At 46.9% G+C, this 19,590-nt stretch overlaps 1 protein-coding gene across 5 annotated transcripts in view; it reads right to left on the bottom strand.

Annotated features, from left to right (window-relative positions):
* Grid1 (glutamate ionotropic receptor delta type subunit 1) overlaps positions 1–19,590 on the bottom strand; it is a 725,743-nt gene that overhangs the window by 507,751 nt on the left and 198,402 nt on the right. For all 5 annotated transcript variants that reach the window (XM_050140755.1, XM_050140756.1, XM_050140754.1 and 2 more), the window contains one exon: positions 9,216–9,421. In XM_050140755.1, coding sequence (XP_049996712.1) covers positions 9,216–9,421 — 206 coding nt within the window. The remainder of the gene's footprint in view (positions 1–9,215; positions 9,422–19,590) is intronic.

A 19,590-nucleotide genomic window follows, 5' to 3' on the forward strand; every position in this document is an offset into this window, starting at 1 on the left:
AGGGAGGGAGGGAGGGAGGGAGGGAGGGAGAAGGAGAGGAGAGAAGGAAGGAAGGAGGAGGAGGAGGAAGAGGGGAGGGAGAGAGGGAGGGAGGAAGGGATGGGTGGGGAGGGGGGGAGGAAGGGAGGAAACTTTGCTTCCTATCAGTGACTTTCAGATTGCTCTCAAATGGCGACACCATGAACACTCATACCACAGATCCCAAACGCATGGCACAGTGCCCCACTCTGACCCATCCTCTCACTTATCCTTACAGAACCCAGTGATGGGCAAGCCTGAGCTTCCCTTTAGCTTGATAGATCGCCTATATTTGAACTCTGATCAGCCACATGATAGAAAAAAATATATTGTCCCCAGGTCACAGTGCTTTAAGGACACCCAAACCATCATATTATAAGGGTCAAGTGAAGATGACTGCTCAGCTGCCGGCTTCTCCAGCTTCTCTTTCTTGCAGAATGTAACCGTGGCCACATGACAGTCTCTAGCACAGAGCTGTCCAGCTGATCCCTTAATTAATTTTGACCCAAGTAAAGCATGAAAGTTAAGAAAGTGATTATTTTATTAACTGAGCTTCAGGATAGTTTATCACATGACAATAGACAACAAGAACAAATGTCCTCCACTTCCTGCATGGCACTGCTCCACTATGAGGCAGACAGGACGCTTTCCCCTCCCTCCTCATGCCGATGTTCCTTGTTCCAATTTCTCCAGGCAATTTTCATTCAGACCCCACAAGCACAGATCTGGGATATCCCGGCGTCTCTTGAAGGCAGGCATCATTGCCTCAGTTACTGTTGTTTACTGCCTGATCCCCACTCCATTAATACAGTAAACTTACCCCACTTGCTCCCTCCACGACTTGGTATTCTTGTCTAGGGGCCTGCACAGAAGATCTACGGGTGCTATTGCGCCCAGTGTCATTGCAAAAGGTGATTTTACTCATTCTCAAAATTCTTTAGCTTGCTTCAAAGTCTCCCATCTGGAGCACTACCCAAGGAAAGTTCACATGGACGCCTGCACTGGAGCCCTTGTCCACAATGGTACAGAGAAGGGCAGTGACGCACAGCCTTCCCAATACGGTGATAGGTGGAAGGTCACTGACAACCGGGTGCTCACAGCTGGGTGCCAATTTCCAGGCTCACTGGTCTATTTAAGTGTGGGTTTCTTCTCTCTGGTTCAGCGTGACGGCTCTTTAAGACCATAGACCATGCCTGTCCCCTAAAGGATCCAGACATGAAGCCCACTGTGTCTTAGTAGTAGCCCAACCACTGACAGGCTGCTGTGGGATTCCTTCACAGCTGAAAAGTCACTCTGGAGGTAGAAAGCACCTATGGCCATCTCCCTTCCATGTGCCTATTAACCAGAAATCCTGATGTGCCACCAAACCGCTATCACTAGTGGCATGGGCCAGTGATAGCTCAGATGGGACATCAAACAGGGCTTGAGATGTTCTGCCCTGTTTCAGGACATAATCTACAATGACCAGGCAACATCTGGAGTCTGAGGGTCACTGAGTTCCCCCTCCCTTTAAGTTCCCCAGGACTCCAGTGCTCTCCTCTGAGAACACTCTGAAGGGTTTTCTGATAGTTTAGTCTTCAATCCCAACTAGAGTGGCCAAAAACCAGAAATGATCTGTCTGTTTTTGCTGGCCCCTTTCCTCATTGCTGGGAGTCACAAGCACATCTGGTCTTCCTTATTTGGTTCCAGAAGTCATGCTTCTTGACAGAGGGTGAATGAAGAGGCAGAATATGTCCAGGTTCTCCTCTGAGCCACTGACACATTCACCTTGACTCCAGCAGCCCCATGCTGATTCATTCCACCATTGTAACCAATAGCCATCCCAGGACACAATAACCAGGACTGTACCACTGTGAGTTTCAGCCTGAGCACCTAAAGAGGCATCACATGGCCATCTGAGCATCCAGAAACCTCAGATGGCTTTGGTGAAGACGAGAATAGGTCATGTGGATGAGAAGAAAGAAGGGAGGGAGAGGGGTTTTTTTAGTCTTCTGCCCGCTGTCATTGTTTAACCTATAGTATTTCCCTTCCTGCACTGCCCATGTGGTTGGAAACCACTCCCTGCCTACATGCCCCCAGTGTTCCAGAGCTTTTTAGATGGGGACATGTATGTGTTTCTCCTGGCAAACACTTCCATGTTCCGCTGTCATGTTTTGTTTCTCTCATAGTTGTGCTTGTCTTGTATAACCAGCAACTCCTTTGCCCCAAGATCCATGACTCCAGCCATGGACCATAATGCCTTTTGTTTGCCGGCACCCTGCCCTAACATCATGGCACATGGGAACAATGCTGAAGATGTGGAGTATAATGAACTGGGGACAGAGAGATGCTGAGCTACCCCAGCCATAGGTGGAGAATACAAAGTAGATATACCTGTTATGATAGCCCCCCCCCCTCAAAAAATACCTCACCTCTCTCCAGGTCCACCATCTCAGTGGTAAGTCACAATCACAGCCTTGATGACAAGCACTAGCACACACAGATCTGTAGAGCTGTTTTTGCTCAGTGATGCCAGGATGTTTCCCCATGCCCCTGGTGCGCCATCACTTTGCATGTTCTGAAACTCTCGCTCTCCATTCATACAATAGTGCCTGGTACCTCCTCGATGCCTAGAACCATGGCAGACTCTGAGGAGAAGGAAGGGGGCAGACCTGCACTTCTTGAAAAACTGCTGATTCTTAGAATAAACTAATGAGTCAAAGGTAGTAATCTCACTGCGCATTTAAATGGGAAGCCAAGGCTATGGGGAGTCACAGAGTTAGACAGTGAGACAGGCATAGGGCAGGTCTGCCTAGAACCATGTCTCCTCCCATAAGCACTGAATTCTAAAGCTGCCAGGACAAACTGTAGGAAATGCCCTTCCTCAAGCTCTTGCTGGTAAGAAGGTCTGAGGGAAAGCAACAAAACTCCAGTTCACTGCACTTTCGTTGAAAAGTACCAGGGCTTTGAAATCCATAAACAGTGAGATATAATTAAATGCAAATGTGGGGCCTTGTTTCAAAATTAATCTTTTATAATTAATTAGTAATTTAAAATATCTTGGTAAATGATACTTAAATGGCATGGAATTATGCTAGCTCTGAGTGATAAAGTCGTCTGCTAGAGATTTGCCGTTTGGGGGCGAGAGATATTTGCACATACCACGTGGGACAACAGAACACTGTGCCTCCTTAATTTACCTTTTCAACAACCAGGATAAAGAGCAGATTCTTTATATTCAGATTGTGGGGGCCTCACTCACTGCAGCAGAACCAGAAAGGAAATTGCTTGGAGTCAACCCACTTCCATTAAGGATTAAATTGGCCTCCGGCCATGCTGTCATCCTGGGAGGCCAAGCTGGGAAAGGATGTTGATGAGGGGGACCCTGTCCACCTTTGTCACCCTCCGTATTCCACCCAGCCTGTGCAAAAGGACCAATAGGAGCAATGAGAAGCTGTCCCTACAGCCATTTCCCCCAGTCTTTCTCCTATCCTTCCACTACAGAAGAGTCTGTCAGTGCCTAACCACAAAGGTAAATGCCACCTGTAGCCATTGTCACTTCGTCACTGCCTTTCCTTTCTCAACATTGCAAAGATCACCTTGGACCACTCTGCCGCCAGAAGGTCACCACTCTGGTTGATATAGGGGCACACTGCAACATGGGTTTTCTCTAGGGGTGTCTGTCTGTGTCTGTTCTGGTGCCTGACAGACTGTGCCAGTTTGAGGGGATGGTGTTACAGCTTATATCCTTGATATGTTGGGGAGTGGAAAAGTGGAGACAGTATTGTGTGTGTCTGTCTGTCTGTCTCTGTGTATACATACATACACAGATAAATACATATTGTGAACTACTCTCCCACACCTGCTTACATCAATGTTTACTTCCACTCCAGCCCCATATATTCATCTCTGTGCCTTGTGCTGGCTCCCCCACATGGCACATCTGGGTGAGGACCACTCCACCTATAGGAGAAGTCCAGGCTATTTGCTGACCTCTGCTGACCTAGAATAGGATTCTAAGGCAATTAACTATAAATCTTCCCAACAGCAGAACGTTTAAGACCAAAGTCCTGGATTAATAAACCACCTAGGACTTGCTGAGCAGCCAAAGATGCAGCCAAAACACAAACGAGATAACCTCAGCTATAAGCCTTTCTACAGGAAACAAGAACTATAAGAAACACCCACTTATTCCCCCGAAAGATGGCCAGGTTTGGGGGCTCTCAAATGAGAAAAGAGGGAAAGTTACATAGCCCCAACCCATGGTTTTCCATCCCAGTAGAATGGAAAGAAAGCCCGATTTTCATGGGACAGTGGGGGAGGGAACGCAGCACCTGCCACTGTGAACGAGGAGCAATCAGCTGTCCTTTACAGAGCGTTTGGCTAGGCTCTCATTTCTAACTAGACATCGCAGATGGAAAGAAAAGAGAAGAAAATACAGAAGAAGCAAAGGAGATAGGGGACTGTGGAAAGCTAGAAGCAGGCTCCCAACAAGGACAAGGTGAAAAAGTAAATCTGAGAGCTCATACACAGCCAGCAGAAGCCTCAGTGGGAGGGAGCCCTGGGTCACCCCCTCTCCACTAGCTTCTGAGGATGCTCTGTAGTACGTGGTCCAGTTGGCCTCAGAGAGAAGGCTAGTTCCTGTATCCTGGTATTTAATATGGTCCTTGATCCACAGGAACCACCAGACAGTACTGGTTGGGTCCACAGGTGATTGGCTAGATGTAGGGATTAGGTGACAGACAGACAGTGACAAATGGGACACATACATCCAGTGAAGAGCCAACTGTCAGTGGACAGCTGGTCTCCCCCATCAAACACTACCTGGAGAGGGATGAAGACAGGAAGACTGTGGACCATTAGCCTCTAAGACCTGTAACTGCAACCCCACCCGCACCAACTGATCCTGCCTAAAGCTGATTCCCTGATCTGACTCAGGAGTCTTTCCTACCATCAGCTTAGCCTCAGTGTCAGCCATTTCTGGTCACTTGCCTCTCTGTATCCATTCAGTTAGTGCCAGCTCATTCTTCTAGGCCTAGCCTTGTTATTGTTACACTCAGGAAGCCTCCCGGACACTGTCATTATCTGTCTCCCTGGCCACAAGGTACTGCTCCATCCCTTCTGCCACTATGGATAACAGGACTTTTTCATATCTCCATCTTCGCTGACCAAGCTGGAAGCCCCATGGAAGCAGGAAGCCAGCCACAGTGCTGGGGCTCATTAAACCTGCAAACGCGCCAGATGGAATGTGTGAGAAGACAGCTAGAGAAGCTGCCGCTGAGCAGGCTCTCCAGAGCAAGGCCCTGATCTTAGCCCTCCTCTGCAGTTTCAGACTTCATTGCTTGAGTTCCCAAGGCTCTGGAGTGAAGTAGAAAGACCCATGCCCACCTCCCCATCTGGTGAGCCAGCTGACAGGCTTGAGTGACGATGACATCACAGACAAACTCACAGCCCGCTAAAGTCATCCGCCAGCCAGTGCCAAAACCAAACTGGAGAGACAGTGAGCCCAGCCCACTTCCAGGTAAGGTGACTGCAAGGAGTCTCCCTGCCTCCCTCTTCCTTCCCTCCCTCTGAGGCCAAGAACAAAACAGAGCACGTCCTGCCAGAGGGAGAAACTATTCAGCAAGCCACAAGGACATCTGTGTGGCGATCACAGACCTGGGACCAGAATACCAGGAATGTAATCCCTCCAAGCTCAGCTGTTCCAGGCAGCATGAGGGTGGGAGATTCTCCTCCAAGCTCAGATACTCCAGGGGTGCTTCTGGCCACCCTACTTTGCTGTTGTTTCTGTTTTATTATGATGTCAGGGGAAACCTAAATCTTTGTACATGCTAGCCAACTGTCCTATACGGAGCCATAAACCCAGCCCTCTCGCTACCTTTTAAAGATACTGTGTCAACATCGTGAAGAAAATGTGAAATTCAGAATGAGTCATGCAGTTGTGTAGCTTGGTCTCTTAGTAAGGCTTCTCACTATTAAGTGAGAGCAGGACCTCTCCCTGGCACTTAGCTGGGTGTGGGTAACCTCTTCCCTCGTGCTGGATTACCTGGCCCCGCCTCGATGTAAGGGGAGGATCTTGGTCCTGCCTCAACTTGACGTGCCCTGCTTTGTGCAAACCCATAGGAGGCCTGTCCCTTTCTGAATGGAGATGGAGAAGGAGTGGATGGGGAGTGGGTAGAAAGTGGAGGGGACAGGAGGTGAGGAGGGAGGGGAAACTGGTTGGTATGTAAAGCAAAGGAAAAAAATGTTATTTAAATAGAAAAAATTAAAATAAAATAAAAAAGACTGAGTCGTGGACAGCAGTGGGACCATGAGTCCACAGGGACCCAGGCAAGCACCAAGAGGGCGGTCTCCTACAACCCACCCTCCCACAAATCACCAAGACCAGAGTTTGGAAACCTGCTAGCCCCAGGCAACACTGTGCCTCATGATGTTAAATCACAGATAATCCAGTGGTACCATATAACCCGCAGGCCAAGGGCTGAGGGCAGTGAACTGCTTCAGCAGGGTTACTACTCAGAAAGACAGTTTCTAACATGGTTCACTGGCAGCCTAGCAGGTCATGGTGCGCAAGGCTCGGTACTAACAACAATGAAAGCGTCAAGCACATCAGCAGACTCACACTTAGAGGAAGGCAAGTCTCCAGCAGGGCTGACTTTGTTTACCCACTCCCCGAGCCATGCTTTCTAAAAGGGAGAAATAAGACACGGCAGCTGGGAAGGCTGCACAACCTCCACGGCCCCACAGCTCCTCTGTGCCTCCCAATCCACACGGCAGTGGCCTCTCACTCCTCTAGACAGTGCTCTGAATATCATAAGATTCAGAAAGGGGGTCACCCTCGTGAGAATCATCCATCCTGTCCTAACAAAGAGGAAAGTGGGTCAGTCTGCCTGAGGAGCTCAAGCAATGTCCCCAGGCAATGACAAAGATGGAGCTCCCCGTCTTTTAGGAGACTTGCAGGACTAGACAGCTGGACAGAAGTGTTCTCCAGACTCTAGATCCTTTTCCCATCTATGCCTGATAGACACACTAAGACTCCTAGAATGAGGCCTGGAACAACCCCGAAGCATATCTTCCTCCCCGATGCTGGCAACAACTGCATGCATCTTTGACAGGAAGTGTAACACACTGTGTCCTCTGAAGTCACCAGCAGTGGAGGAGAGAAGACTCTGGAACAGGCCAAGCCCGGACTAGAATTCCATTCTGCCTCTTAATAACAATGGCTTGATGCAGATCACTTAACAACTGTTAAAATCACAACTGAAACAGGTGCTGAGGAGGAAGTGAGCACCAAGGGCCAGACCCACATGGGCACCAGGAAAGGATGGCTTCCTCTATTTCCAGTGGCATGGCCGGGAACCAGAGACTAGGGCTTTATAAGGCACTTAAAGAAAGGCAGAGGTGGTATGTTTTCTAATCCGAATTCAGAGACTGTCTTCACACACAGTCTCCTGACACCACTCCAGTCAGAGCTGCCTGACAAGGGAAGGAGCCACTCCATTGTATCCACGCCCCCAAACACCCAGAGTGCGAACACACAGTCTGGAGAATTAGAAAAGGCAGCCGGCTAAAGCCAAGCACAGTGCACACCGCACCACAGGAGTCTGGATAATTACTCACTTGGAAATAACACATTTAGGCCAGTTGTGGCCGTGTGTAAATCCTTCGGGGACTGAGAAACAAGAAAGGCCTAGATTCGTGTAGATGGAAAATATGCATGTGTATGCACAGCCAAATGTTTCTCAGCACTGCGATCTTACCAGCTGCAGCAACTGAGTCTATAAAGATCAAACAAATTGATCAACATCACACAGACAGGAAGTGGAGCAGAGACTGGACCAGAATCTGTGGAACTGCAAGACCCATTTTCTTTCCTCTCCCAAGCATCCCAGAAGATCAATGGCAGAGAGGGAAGGAGATGAGCAGAAAGGCCAAGGAATTAGAACAAAGTGAGAAGCTGGGAAGCTGGTGACAAAAAAACCGTGGAGACTCTCCCCAGGGCAGACGGATCCAAGTCTGGCAGTAAACAGAGAGAAAAGTCACCCTGTGAGCCACCCTCTGCAAACACACCACTGGGAGCATTCTGAGAAAGGCCGGTCATGTCAGCACCGCTAATCCGAGGCCGAATCACTGCATACAGGAAAGAGAGATCTGCTGAGGACACTGAGAACCCACAGGACAGCACAGCCTGGCTGACCACCAGCATGATCCGGGCCTGATTAGCTGAGAGCGTCAGGGCTGCTGGCCAACTCACACCAAATTAAGCGTTCCCAGTGTTAGGCTCTCCAGCAGTGGGCTTCGTGCTGGTTCCTGGTGCATGAGGTAGCATCCTGAATGATAATTAATTAGAGGGGAGAAGCAGAATAAGGAAGCATAGTACATCAGATGAAATCGGTATAATTCAGCCTTTCTCTTTCATTTTACCTGCAATCAGAGTAGGCTGGCAAGGTGGCTTGGGTCAGGAGGGAAACCCCAGGGAGCATCCACTGTTCTATACTCCTATGGTCCATTGGGCCCCCTCACTCGTTCCCAGACACACCACACCCATAGCTAGTTCTTCCCTCAAACCAACTCAGGCCCAGGGAGTGACAGCCACTCTCTGTTTACCATCTCTGTGCCATGAGACCCCTGGAACCAGTCCCAGCCAGCGCTTCTAGCTCAGTTTTCTAGTCTGATCTCAAATTAATGGATTCTTTGCGAAATTGGAGGCCCTCCCTTGCCTTCCTGTGGAAGTCCGGATCCCTAATAGAGGTGTTTTTAAAAGGAACACACATCAATCAGCACAAGCGCCAAAGAAGACGCTCGCTCACCCCAGGCATCACTTGGTACGCCACAGACACCTCCACCGAACGTCAACAAATCCCACGGCAAACCTGCCCACTTCTCCAGAGAGCTAGAAACTCAATTTATCCCTACAGGTGGATGCAACCAAGAAAAGAAAACTACTAGGAAAAACATCTGGGTTTCAACTTGGAAAATCCAGGCAGTAACTTACAAGCAGGCTTCCCACCTGTCCCATAGCCTCTTCTGAGTCAGAGAAGAACATGGGTCACCTGTTAGGGACCCATCAGTATCCAAATCGTGTTGAGGCTTCTCTCTGTATAGTCAGGTAGTGGGGACTGAGCGCTCATATGTCCCCTGTTTGTTTCTCTTATACACCTGAGCCATTCAGCAGCCCTGGACACCAGGCATGAGCGGCCTCAGCTCCCGTGACCTACCTCATTGATGAAGGAGTGGGCCCCTTGTGGGCTAAGCAGTAAGATGGCACGGCGCAGCGTGTCCCGGTAGCGGTTCAGCTCCTCTGTCTTCATGGTGGTGAAGAGACTGGTGAACACGTGACTGATATTCTTGTCCACCTTTTGTAAAGAGACGTCGAGGCCCAGCCGTGAGGCCTGGTCCAGAAAGCTTTGGAGCCCACGGATATCTGAGCATGGGAGAAGAGGAAGGAAGAACCATCTTTAAATGGGAAGGGATCTAGCCGGGAGGGTAACTAACCCCAAAGCTCCCAACCCAGGCAGCCACCAGCAGAAACGGGGCTCCTGTCTACTTCACTCATTCAGAGCAGGCTGCAAGAGAGCAATTTAGACCCAACATCCTCATCAGCATCCAGCCCTAGGGTATGGAGTGGTTATCATCTAGCACTAGGAATCCTTTCTTCCATCTGAAAGGTACTATGACAGAAACAACCCTTTGTAATCCTTTTCTTTTCTCATGTGTAGTCTCAATTCTGGCCGTTCTGTCCTCCAGGCTACATGGGCTGGTGACCCTGCCTCGGGTTTCCCCATCTCCCTCTGTACCTCACATCAGAGGTTTCTTGACCCTCTAGAGACAGATAAGACTACTGACTACCCTGAAGAGACCTGACCCAGCCTTGGGATGGGCCATTCTAACTCTGGGTCGCACACTCTAATCCTCTGAATGTCAACATCTCATGTGATGACCCCTAGCCGATACCACAGGCCTTGTCTTGGCTTCAGGATCTGATTTTCTGCCTAGAACTTCCTTCCTCTTGCTTTGTACCAAGAGGTGACTCATCCCAAATCCAATCTCAGAAGCTCATATTCCAACTGATTCAGAGATGAACTGATGGCCAAGGTCCTTCACTGAGACTTTCCCCAGCACTAGGAAGGAACATCTATCTACAAGATAACTCAACTGAATCAACTACCTGAGGGTAGGAGTCCTGGATCCTGGAGCCCAGAAGGATGACACACACTCACTGACCTACCACTGTGAGGGGCCAGGAGCTGTTTCTTTGTTTTTGTTGTTGTCGTTGTTAAGTACGACTCTAATAAACACAAAGCAACAGCTATGCACAAGCCATCCCAACTTCCCCCAAGGGACACTGCCCAAGAATGGAACCAATACAGAAGCAACCAGGTATAAGCCGGGGACACTCCTATGTTGATGCTATTCAAGTCTTGAGGTCTATCTGTGTCTGGCACTGTCTCCTGGACTTCCCAAGAGTTCCCTTTGCTTCCTAAGCCACTTCATGTTTCATCTCTGTCACTTGTAACCTAAATTGTGAACACATAGAAAAGTTATTTTGCTACCCTAGAATGCTTCCATTACCTCCTTGTGCTGGTTGGTTTTGGGTGTCAACTTCATTAATAAACACCCAAAAAGAGATATTGAAGGTCAGCCTTGAGGTCAGAAAATCAAAACACACAGCCAGCCACTGACTCTTACCTCTACCTCAGTCTGAAATGGCAATCCTGCCTCCAGGAATCCCAGAATAAGACTCTCTGAGAGCTTTCTCCTCCTGTCATATATTCCTCTCTCTGGGCTAGGATTAAAGGTGTGCACCGCTATTGCCTGGTTTCTATGGCAAACTAGTGTGGCTACTGGGATTAAAGGTGTGTGTCACCACTGCCTGGTCTGTAAGGCTGATCAGTGTGACTGTTTTACTCTATGACCTTCAGGCAAACTCTATTTATTAAAATACAAATGAAATATCACTACAACAAGCTACAGTCATCAGAGGAGGGAGCCCCAGTTGAAGAATGCCTCCAAGAGATCCAGGTGTATGATATTTTCTCAATTAGTGATCAATGTGGGAAGGTCCAGCCCATGGTAGGTGGTGCCATCCCTGGGCTGGTGATCCTGGGTTCTGTAAGAAAGCAGGTTGAGCAAGCCATGGAAAGAAAGACAATAAGTAGCTCCCCTCCAAGGCCTCTGCATCAGCTCCTGCCTTCAGGATTCTACCCTGTATGAGTTCCTATCTTGTTTCCCTTCAATGATGAACAGCAATGTTGACGTATAAGTCGAACCCTTTCCTCCCTGACTTGTTTTCTGGTCATGATGTTTCATCACAGCAAGAGAAACCCTAGGACACTGCCTTATCCTTACATTCCTGATCCCAGGGGCAGATCCTCCAGAGGATTCTAAGTACCTCATCTAGTCCCACAAGGCCACTGTCCCCATGCCCTGTGGGTCACTGAGACTCCAGTCATTGTGTAGTGCTAACTAGACAGGTTTTATTTCCTGGTGCTTCTCTGGAAATGCCTCCTTCTGGCTGTCACACAAACAGTTCTACATGAGCAGGTGTCAAGGATGCTGGTATAGAGGCCCTCAGCTCCCTATCCTGACAGGAAGACAGACTTACCAGTAAGTCTACTCTCAGCTTCACTGTAGCAGGAGTAGTCCCAGGACTACCACAGAGAGATGCCCAAGAGTAGGCCCTCCTGGAAATTCTAAGAGATCCTTAAACTCCCAGGCAAAGCATTTCTCCTTTCCACTCTTCACCTTGCTCATCAATAAAAAGAGACTCGAAAGACACGATTCCTATGCAATGGCCTTCTTGGGTCCAAGAAGCTGGCACATGGAAGTCCAGAGAGCCAGGTTCTTAATGATCCAAAGAAGAACACTGTGGTGCCCAGAGGAGGATCCTACAGGCCATTTCAGAGATAGGCAAAGCAGACAAACAGGTAAGCCTGCAGTCGCCTGTGTTCTAGTCTAGCCAGGACTTTGGTCTGTCCATTTGGCAGCCTGACCCTGAAGCACAGACATGATACAAGTTAGGGCTTAGGCCCCTGAGAAAGATGCAAAAAGGCATGAGGTCAGCCTCTTCACTATGCTCCAGAGTGAGGACAATACTGCCAGCAGATAGCTCTCCGAGGACTCTGACGTGGTGCTCTGTAACTGTGGCGGCACCCAGAGCCCCCGACCTACAGACTCAAGTTATCAAAGCCCCTTAAATTTCCATAGAAGTACTGGGTTTCCACCATCCCAGGTGAGACCCCCCAAGACCTATTTTTTAAGTGAAATGGAAGAATTGTGCTAGCTAGGTTTATCAACTTAACACAAGACAGAAAATATCTAGGGAGAAGGAACCCCAACTAAGAAAATGACTCCATCAGAATGGCTCGTAGGCCAACTTGTGGAGCATTTTCTTAATTAATGATTAAAGTGAGAGGGTGGCACCATACCATAAGGAAGAAGGCTGAGCGAGCCACAGGGAACAAGCCAGTAAGCAGTGTTCCTCTGTGGTCTCTCTCTGCTTCAGCTCCTGCCTCCAGGTTCCTGCTTGGATTCCTGCTTTGAGTTCATTCAATAGACTATGACATGGAACTGTGAGCCAGAGAGGCCCTTTCCTACCCAAGGTGCTTTTGATTACAATTTTTTTATCACAGCAATAGAAAGCAAGCTAAAACAAAAATTATTCTTATTTTGCTTTATTATTTTTATTTTGCTTTAATCAACATAATAATGACATATATAGACTACAGTGAGATTTTTTAATATGTATGCATTCTATAACAAGCACGTCAGCTAAATTAGTATATTTATCACTTCATACATATATCTCTATGATTGGGGCATCCAAAATCATCTCATCCAGATATTGTGCAGCATTTAATACAGCTACAGCACTGCTAACCACAGTCACCCCACTATGACCACACAAAGACTTAGTCCTTCCGACAGCACTCTGTGCCCGATCGCCAGCACTCTCTCATCTTCTGTCAACTCCACAGCATCTACTTACTTCTCCTTCTACAACATCAGCCTTCTTTATTAAATTTTATTTAACTTTCATTTAATTTTATTTTTTACTGAAAATAGATTTTTTTTCATATAAAATATTCTGATTATGGTTGCCCCTCCCTCAATTCTTCCCAGATTCTCTTTCTCCTACCCACCCACCCACCCACCCAAATTCAAATCCTTTCTTGCTTTCTCTTATCAGAAAACAAACAAGTAACAATATTAATAATAAACATAATAATAATAAATAAGATAAAACCAAACAATCCTGTACAGGACAATATAAACAAACAAGCAGAAAAACAAAGAGCCAAAGAAAAGAGTACAAAAAACATATATAGAAGCATGGATATACAGATTGGAACGCACAGAAATCCCATAAAAACACCACAATAGGAAATCATAATATATAAACAAATGACAAATATAAGTGAAAAATACAAAATGCTCAAGAGAAGTATTATGACACAAAAAAAAAAACCTTCTAAAACTACCATTAAATTCATTTTGTGTTGGCCATCTACTGCTGGGCCTGGATCTGGCCTTAAGAATGGTTTTAAATTCTTTTCAAAACCTCATGGAACCTTCTCAAAATTTGACCACATACTAGGTAACAAAACAAACCTCAATAGAGGCTACAATTACCCTGATACCCAAACCACAGAAATGCATTACTAAGAAAGAGAATTACAGACCATTCTCACTCATGAATACTGATGCAAAAATACTCAATAAAATACTGGCAAATCAAATCCAAGAACACATCAGGAACATTATCCACCATGATGAAGTTGGCTTCATCCCAGAGATGCAGGGATGGTTCAACACACGAAAATCTGTCAATGTAATCCATCATATAAACAAACTGAAAAATAAAAACCACATGATCATCTCATTAGATGCTGAAAAAGCTTTCAACAAAAAAAAAATCCCTTCATGATAAAGATCTTGGACAGAGCAGGGATACAAGGAACATACTTAAACATAATAAAAACAATATACAGAAAGCCAACAACCAACATCAAACTAATTGGAGAGAATCTTCCAGCAATCCCACTGAAATCAGGAACAAGACAAGGTTATCCACTTTTTCCATATCCATTCAATATAGTTCTTGAGGTCCTAGCTAGAACAATAAGACAACAAAAGGAGATCAATAGGATGTAAATCAGAAAAGAAAAAGTCAAACTCTCACTCTTTGCTGATGATATGATAGTTTACATAAGCAATCCCGAAAATTCTACCAAGGGACTTCTACAACTCATAAACACTTACAGTAATGTAGCAGGATACAAGATTAACTCAAAAATTCGCAATTATAAATCAAAGGGTTTGTACCTGGTTTTATGTCTATGTTTCTCCTTTGGCACCATGTGAAGTAATTTCTAGTATCATGAACACTAGTCAGTAGTGGTGAAGGCTCTGTGTAGGCACTAGCTCAACTTTTCCATGTTCAATGAGTTATGCAGGTTTTGTCTTCAGCAATGGGACTTACCATCAGTTTGTGGAGATCAACCAATAGCTTTGGCAATAGCCTGTTTAAGCATTTGGTTTTACAGCACTGTTCACAATACTCAAGATATGAAATCAACCTAAGTATCCATCGACAGACGGACGGGCGGACAGATGGATGGATGGAGAAAAATACAGAACATAAATAAATTGAATACTATTCAGCCATAAAAAGTAATGAAGTCCTGTCAGTTGTGGAAGAATGGATAAACTTAGATGAATTTGTGTCAAGAGAAATGCTAATGGTATTCTGCTATACTCACAGATGGTTGCCTAGCCCAATTGTTATCAGAGAGGCATCACCTAGCAACTAATAGGAGCAGATGCAGAGACCCACAGCCAAACACTAGATGGAGCCAGGGCAACCCTGCAGAAGACAGGGAGGAAGGATTGTAGAAGCCAGAAGTGCCAAGGACACCACAAGAAGATGGCCCATACAGTCAACTAAGCAGGGCCCAGAGGGGATCACAGAGACTGAAGTGACAACCAAGGACCCTATATTGGTCTGAGCTAGGTCCTCTGCATATGCATTATGGTTGTGTAGATTAGTGTTTTGTGAGACTCCTAACGGTGGGAATAGGGCTCTCACTGACTCTTTTGCCTGCACTTAGAGGCCTTTTTCTCCTACTTGGTTGCCTCATCCAACCTTGATATGAGAGTTTGTATCTAGTCTTACTGTATCTTGTTATGCCATGTTTGGTTCATAGCCCTAGGAGGCCCGATTTTTTTGTTTGTTTGTTTGTTTGTTTGTTGTTTTTGGAAAGGAAACATAGGAGGTGAACTGGGGGAGATGGGAAGATGGAAGGTAGGAGTGGACTGACTGGGAGGAGTGGAGGGAGGAGAGGCTGTGGTTGGAATACAGTATATGAGAGAAGAAAAAATTACAAAATGAAGGAAGGGAGGAAGGGAAGGAAGGAGGAAGGAAAGAAGGAAGGAAGGAAGGAAGCAAGCAAGCAAGCAAGCAAGCAAGCACTACCCATCATAATTCAGAGAATGTCTCAGCACCCAGAAGCCAATGTAGCATAAACAGTGTCCACAAGTGGAGTATATGGCTGCCTTTGGGCCCTGGGAATGGTCTCTCTAGTCCCATACTGTTTCCTCATCACTTTGAATATCCGTCTGTCTTTGTTTCTGGCCTTGGCCACACAGACAGCTTTGACCTATAGGAGAGAAGTAAATGTAACATAGTGTTATGAGTGGCTGTATGTTTCCATTTCCGCCCTTGGGCTTGGCTACTACTATATAAACGCCCCTAGGGTAGCCTGCTGACAAGATGCTGTGACACACAGAAGACTTAGGATGGCCCCCAAGCAACCCCTACAGTCACATGCCAGCAGAACCCAGACACAGGGCAGACACAGCAGAACAATCAGGTTGAACTATAGACTCATCAAAACTAATAAATGATTCTTGTTCTAAGCCACTAAGTTTGGGGACAGCTTGATTAGCAGTAGTGACTAACTGAAAGGCCTAGGTCATTGGATGGATTCTATCTGGTGCCCCTTACAAAGGTGTAAAGAAAAGAGCAAGACCTCTACCTTAAAAAGCTTGTGGGCAGCACCGTCCACAAGGGATGGAAGATGGACTCAGGCAAGCCCATGTGTCCTCGAGAAGTTTTTCCAGGATTCCAATAATTCTCAGTGTCCCATGGCTTTACCTATGACCTAGATATGATCACAACTGACAAGCATCAAAGACCCAGGGACCCTGCTCCTCTTGGCACCTTTTAAGAGAACAATGAATTGATAAAATGGCAGAGAGTGACCACATCCAGAGAACGTTCCTGCACACACACGGCTTTGTTTGTCTGGTGGGGCCACAGTGTGCTATGAATGATCCCATGAGTCATGCCAGCACAACCTGTAATCTCAGCCTGGGACTAAACCTCCCTGTGGTCCCTTTGCTAAGGCCCCTTCTCCTCTATGGCACTATTTCATATCCTTATGGAGCAGAAGATACATGAATGGGTGGCATGTGTCGGGGCCCACAGATACAGCCAGAACATGTATGTGTGGGGCACAAAGGCACCGAGAACTCTTGCATGTCTCAATAGTGCATTTATGGCTTCTGTTCAGGCATCCCCTGATGAGACTGAGCCATCAGGGAGAGTTTAAGTTTGTTAGCAGCAGCAGGTTCTTCACTCCTGGTATTAGTGAGGCTGCGGAAGGCAGCTTTCCCAGGAGACATCATCCCTAGCTACAACAGCGGCTCCCACTTGGCTGAAAAGGTCAGTTCTAAGCCTCTTTTTCATCTGCACTAGAGGAGGGCTGGAACAGAGTACCAGTCAGAGCACGAGCAGACTTCACCACCTTCCTACTCGCTGCCCAAGAAGAGGGCCGAGAAAGCCACCTGTCCAACCAAAGTCATGTTCCCCTTGCAAGAGAATGTGCAATGCCACCCTACTCTACTCTGCAGTAAAGCCTGCTGTCTATTCTGTTGCTTCTCAGAGGGAAGACTAAGGAAAAAGGCTGGAGAACGCTACCATGCAGTCTGTCCTGAAAGTTACCTCCTCCAACCAGACCCACCATTGACCCCAGGAACGGAGCTGCCTGTGGTCAGATCAGTCCTACCCAGAATCTACTCAGAAAGGGCTCTGTTTTCTGAAGGGACACGAACCGGAATAAGCAGGAGAAAGAGGTGCCAGAACTCTACAGGGCCAGTGAGCGAGTCCCATCCTCTGAGGAAACAGGCTGGAAGGACAGACAATTGCATCGTACAAACAATAGACATGACAACCTAGGATAGGCCTCCTGCAATGCCTCCTCCAGATTTGCTGCCCTCTCTTGGGTTCTCAAGGGCCCTGGTCATCAGAAGTCTTTGCAACCCTCCTGCCACCGCTCACCCATGCCCTCCTTCCTCAGACAGCCTCTGAGAGCGTTCTCTGTGTGGGACTTCCCCACCGGATTCTGGGAAATAAAACTGAAGGAACTACAGTGTTCCTGCTGTCACGACTTATATTTTGGGAGCTGAGAACAGGCCTAGAACAAAAGAACAATGGAATAGATCATTTTCCATACTCACAAGCTCTGAGGAAAACCCATGTTGGCCTGAAGCAGATGTTGGGGTGGGAAGAGGAAAGTCCCCTGTGAGAAAGCAGAAATGAGGAGGTGGTAGCTCCAGAAGCCCCTCAGAGAAACCGTTCAAGACAGAAGAAGCAATGCCTAGAGAGTTACATAATGAGGCATCTTTGATGACAAATAAAGGAGGACATTGGCATCCTGGAATTGTGCCCTGCAAGACAGTAACTATTAAGGAAAGGAAAGAGATGTCAGCAGACACCAGGGAAGACCAGAGGCGAGAGGAGGCTGGAGGGCCCATACCTGGCCCTTCTCTCTACTTAGCATGCCCTAGTGCTGCCATTTAGGGACCACTGATCACTTTAAACAAAATCTGACTCTAAGCGTGTCACTGTGTTCTAAAGCTCATGCCAAAGTCATCAACAAATGGTGACCCTCTGCCTCTTCATCTTCCCTGGGGTTCTCCACAAAGCAAGTCTCTACAAGGAGACTGGACCCAAAGCCCTCTGCAGTCTGGGATTCCAGATACTAAAGGCCCCGTCTTGGCCCACTCATTTCCCAATCTCCTCTTTCACACTCCTGGTAATTTTCTCAGCTAATCCTGGGCTCGTCTCTGGCTTCTCACACCACACCTTCCTCTATCAACAGAGGCCTACATCCTCCACTGGTTGTGGCCCTCCACTTCTGCTAAACACCTTGGCTCATCTTCACTGTGTCTTCTTGTGTTCACCACCAAGTCTCCTCAGGATCTTCTACAACAACTTCCTATAAGGTCTCCTTGTATCTGCCCACTAATGTAATGTGCTAGAATGTTCTCTCTTAAGGTCATATGTGTACGTACATAATATAGCTTGCCGCTAACCTCCCAATGAATAATACAATAATACAAGTTTACTTAAAAGTTGCCAAGAAATTAATAACCTCAAAAGTATCAATCAATCAAAATACAGGTAAACAAAAAGGCTTCTTGAGATTTTATCAATGTATACAAAATAAGATCATGCATCTTCACTTGGACGACGAAGCAGTCTGGAGCAAATAGCTTTTCCTGCTTTTCATTTCTATGCTTCCATCAGCTACCTCCACCACCAAATCAGGAACTCATGGATGAGAAAAAGAAGATCTTTGCCCTTCCCGGGAGATCACGCACACACAGAGGGATGGGGGGGGGGGAACCTACATATTTCTTTGAAACTATCAGAGCCCCACATCTCCATCAGGACCCAATTCAGACTACTCTTCCCTCTGAGACCCTCTCAGTTCCCCAAGTTGGAATTTATGCTTCCTTCAAAGTGAGTAACACTAAACAAAGTGTAAAATTAGGCAGCTGTGCAAGGAGGAGGACCTGGGTCTTCCTCATCTCTCCATCCACCTAACATCTAACATAAAGACAGGACCACAGAAGTCCATGGAACTGTAGGCCCAGCCAAGGCACTAGCCTGCAGCCCAGAGTGACTGCAGCAAGCACACAGACACCACACACCATGAAAGGCAAAGCTGTGTCAGGCAAGGAGGTGAAGCTGTGGGAAGTCTTTTCAAAAATCTCGGGTGACATCTGTGATGGTCTCTCTCCTTCTTAAAGATCAGGCAGTCACCTGACATTTTAAGTACTGTCTTTCTCAAAAGTAATTGAAACAAAAGAACACATTTCAAGTTGCTTTCCCTACAATTTCAATCTCTGAGGAAGACCCAAGCTCAGAGAGTACTCACAAAGAATATTTTACCATCTGTAATGCGCGCACACACACACACACACATATATATATGTATGAGGGCTGCCACCTCATACCAGGAGGAGTTCACAAAAAGCAGAGTTTGGAGATTATTGGCAAATTTTCCAAAGGCTGAGACACAACTCTGAGTCCCCAGATTATTTTTCCACTTCCTTTCCTATCTGGGATCCCAAACAATTCTTTGAATTTCTTCCCAGATGGAGTTTACCCATTCAAGTTCCTTATTAAGCCCCCCCTGTTCCAGTGCCTCACCTCCTTTATTTCTTACTCCCTTCCCCCACTACCAGCTCCAAATTCTTTGTCATTGTCACCAGCATAGAGTAACTACCATAACAGGGTGTCAG

Source organism: Alexandromys fortis, unplaced genomic scaffold (genome assembly GCF_014885135.2).
Source record: "Alexandromys fortis isolate MF-2015 unplaced genomic scaffold, M_Fortis_MF-2015_v1.1 scaffold_46, whole genome shotgun sequence".
Taxonomy (NCBI): Eukaryota; Metazoa; Chordata; class Mammalia; order Rodentia; family Cricetidae; genus Alexandromys; species Alexandromys fortis.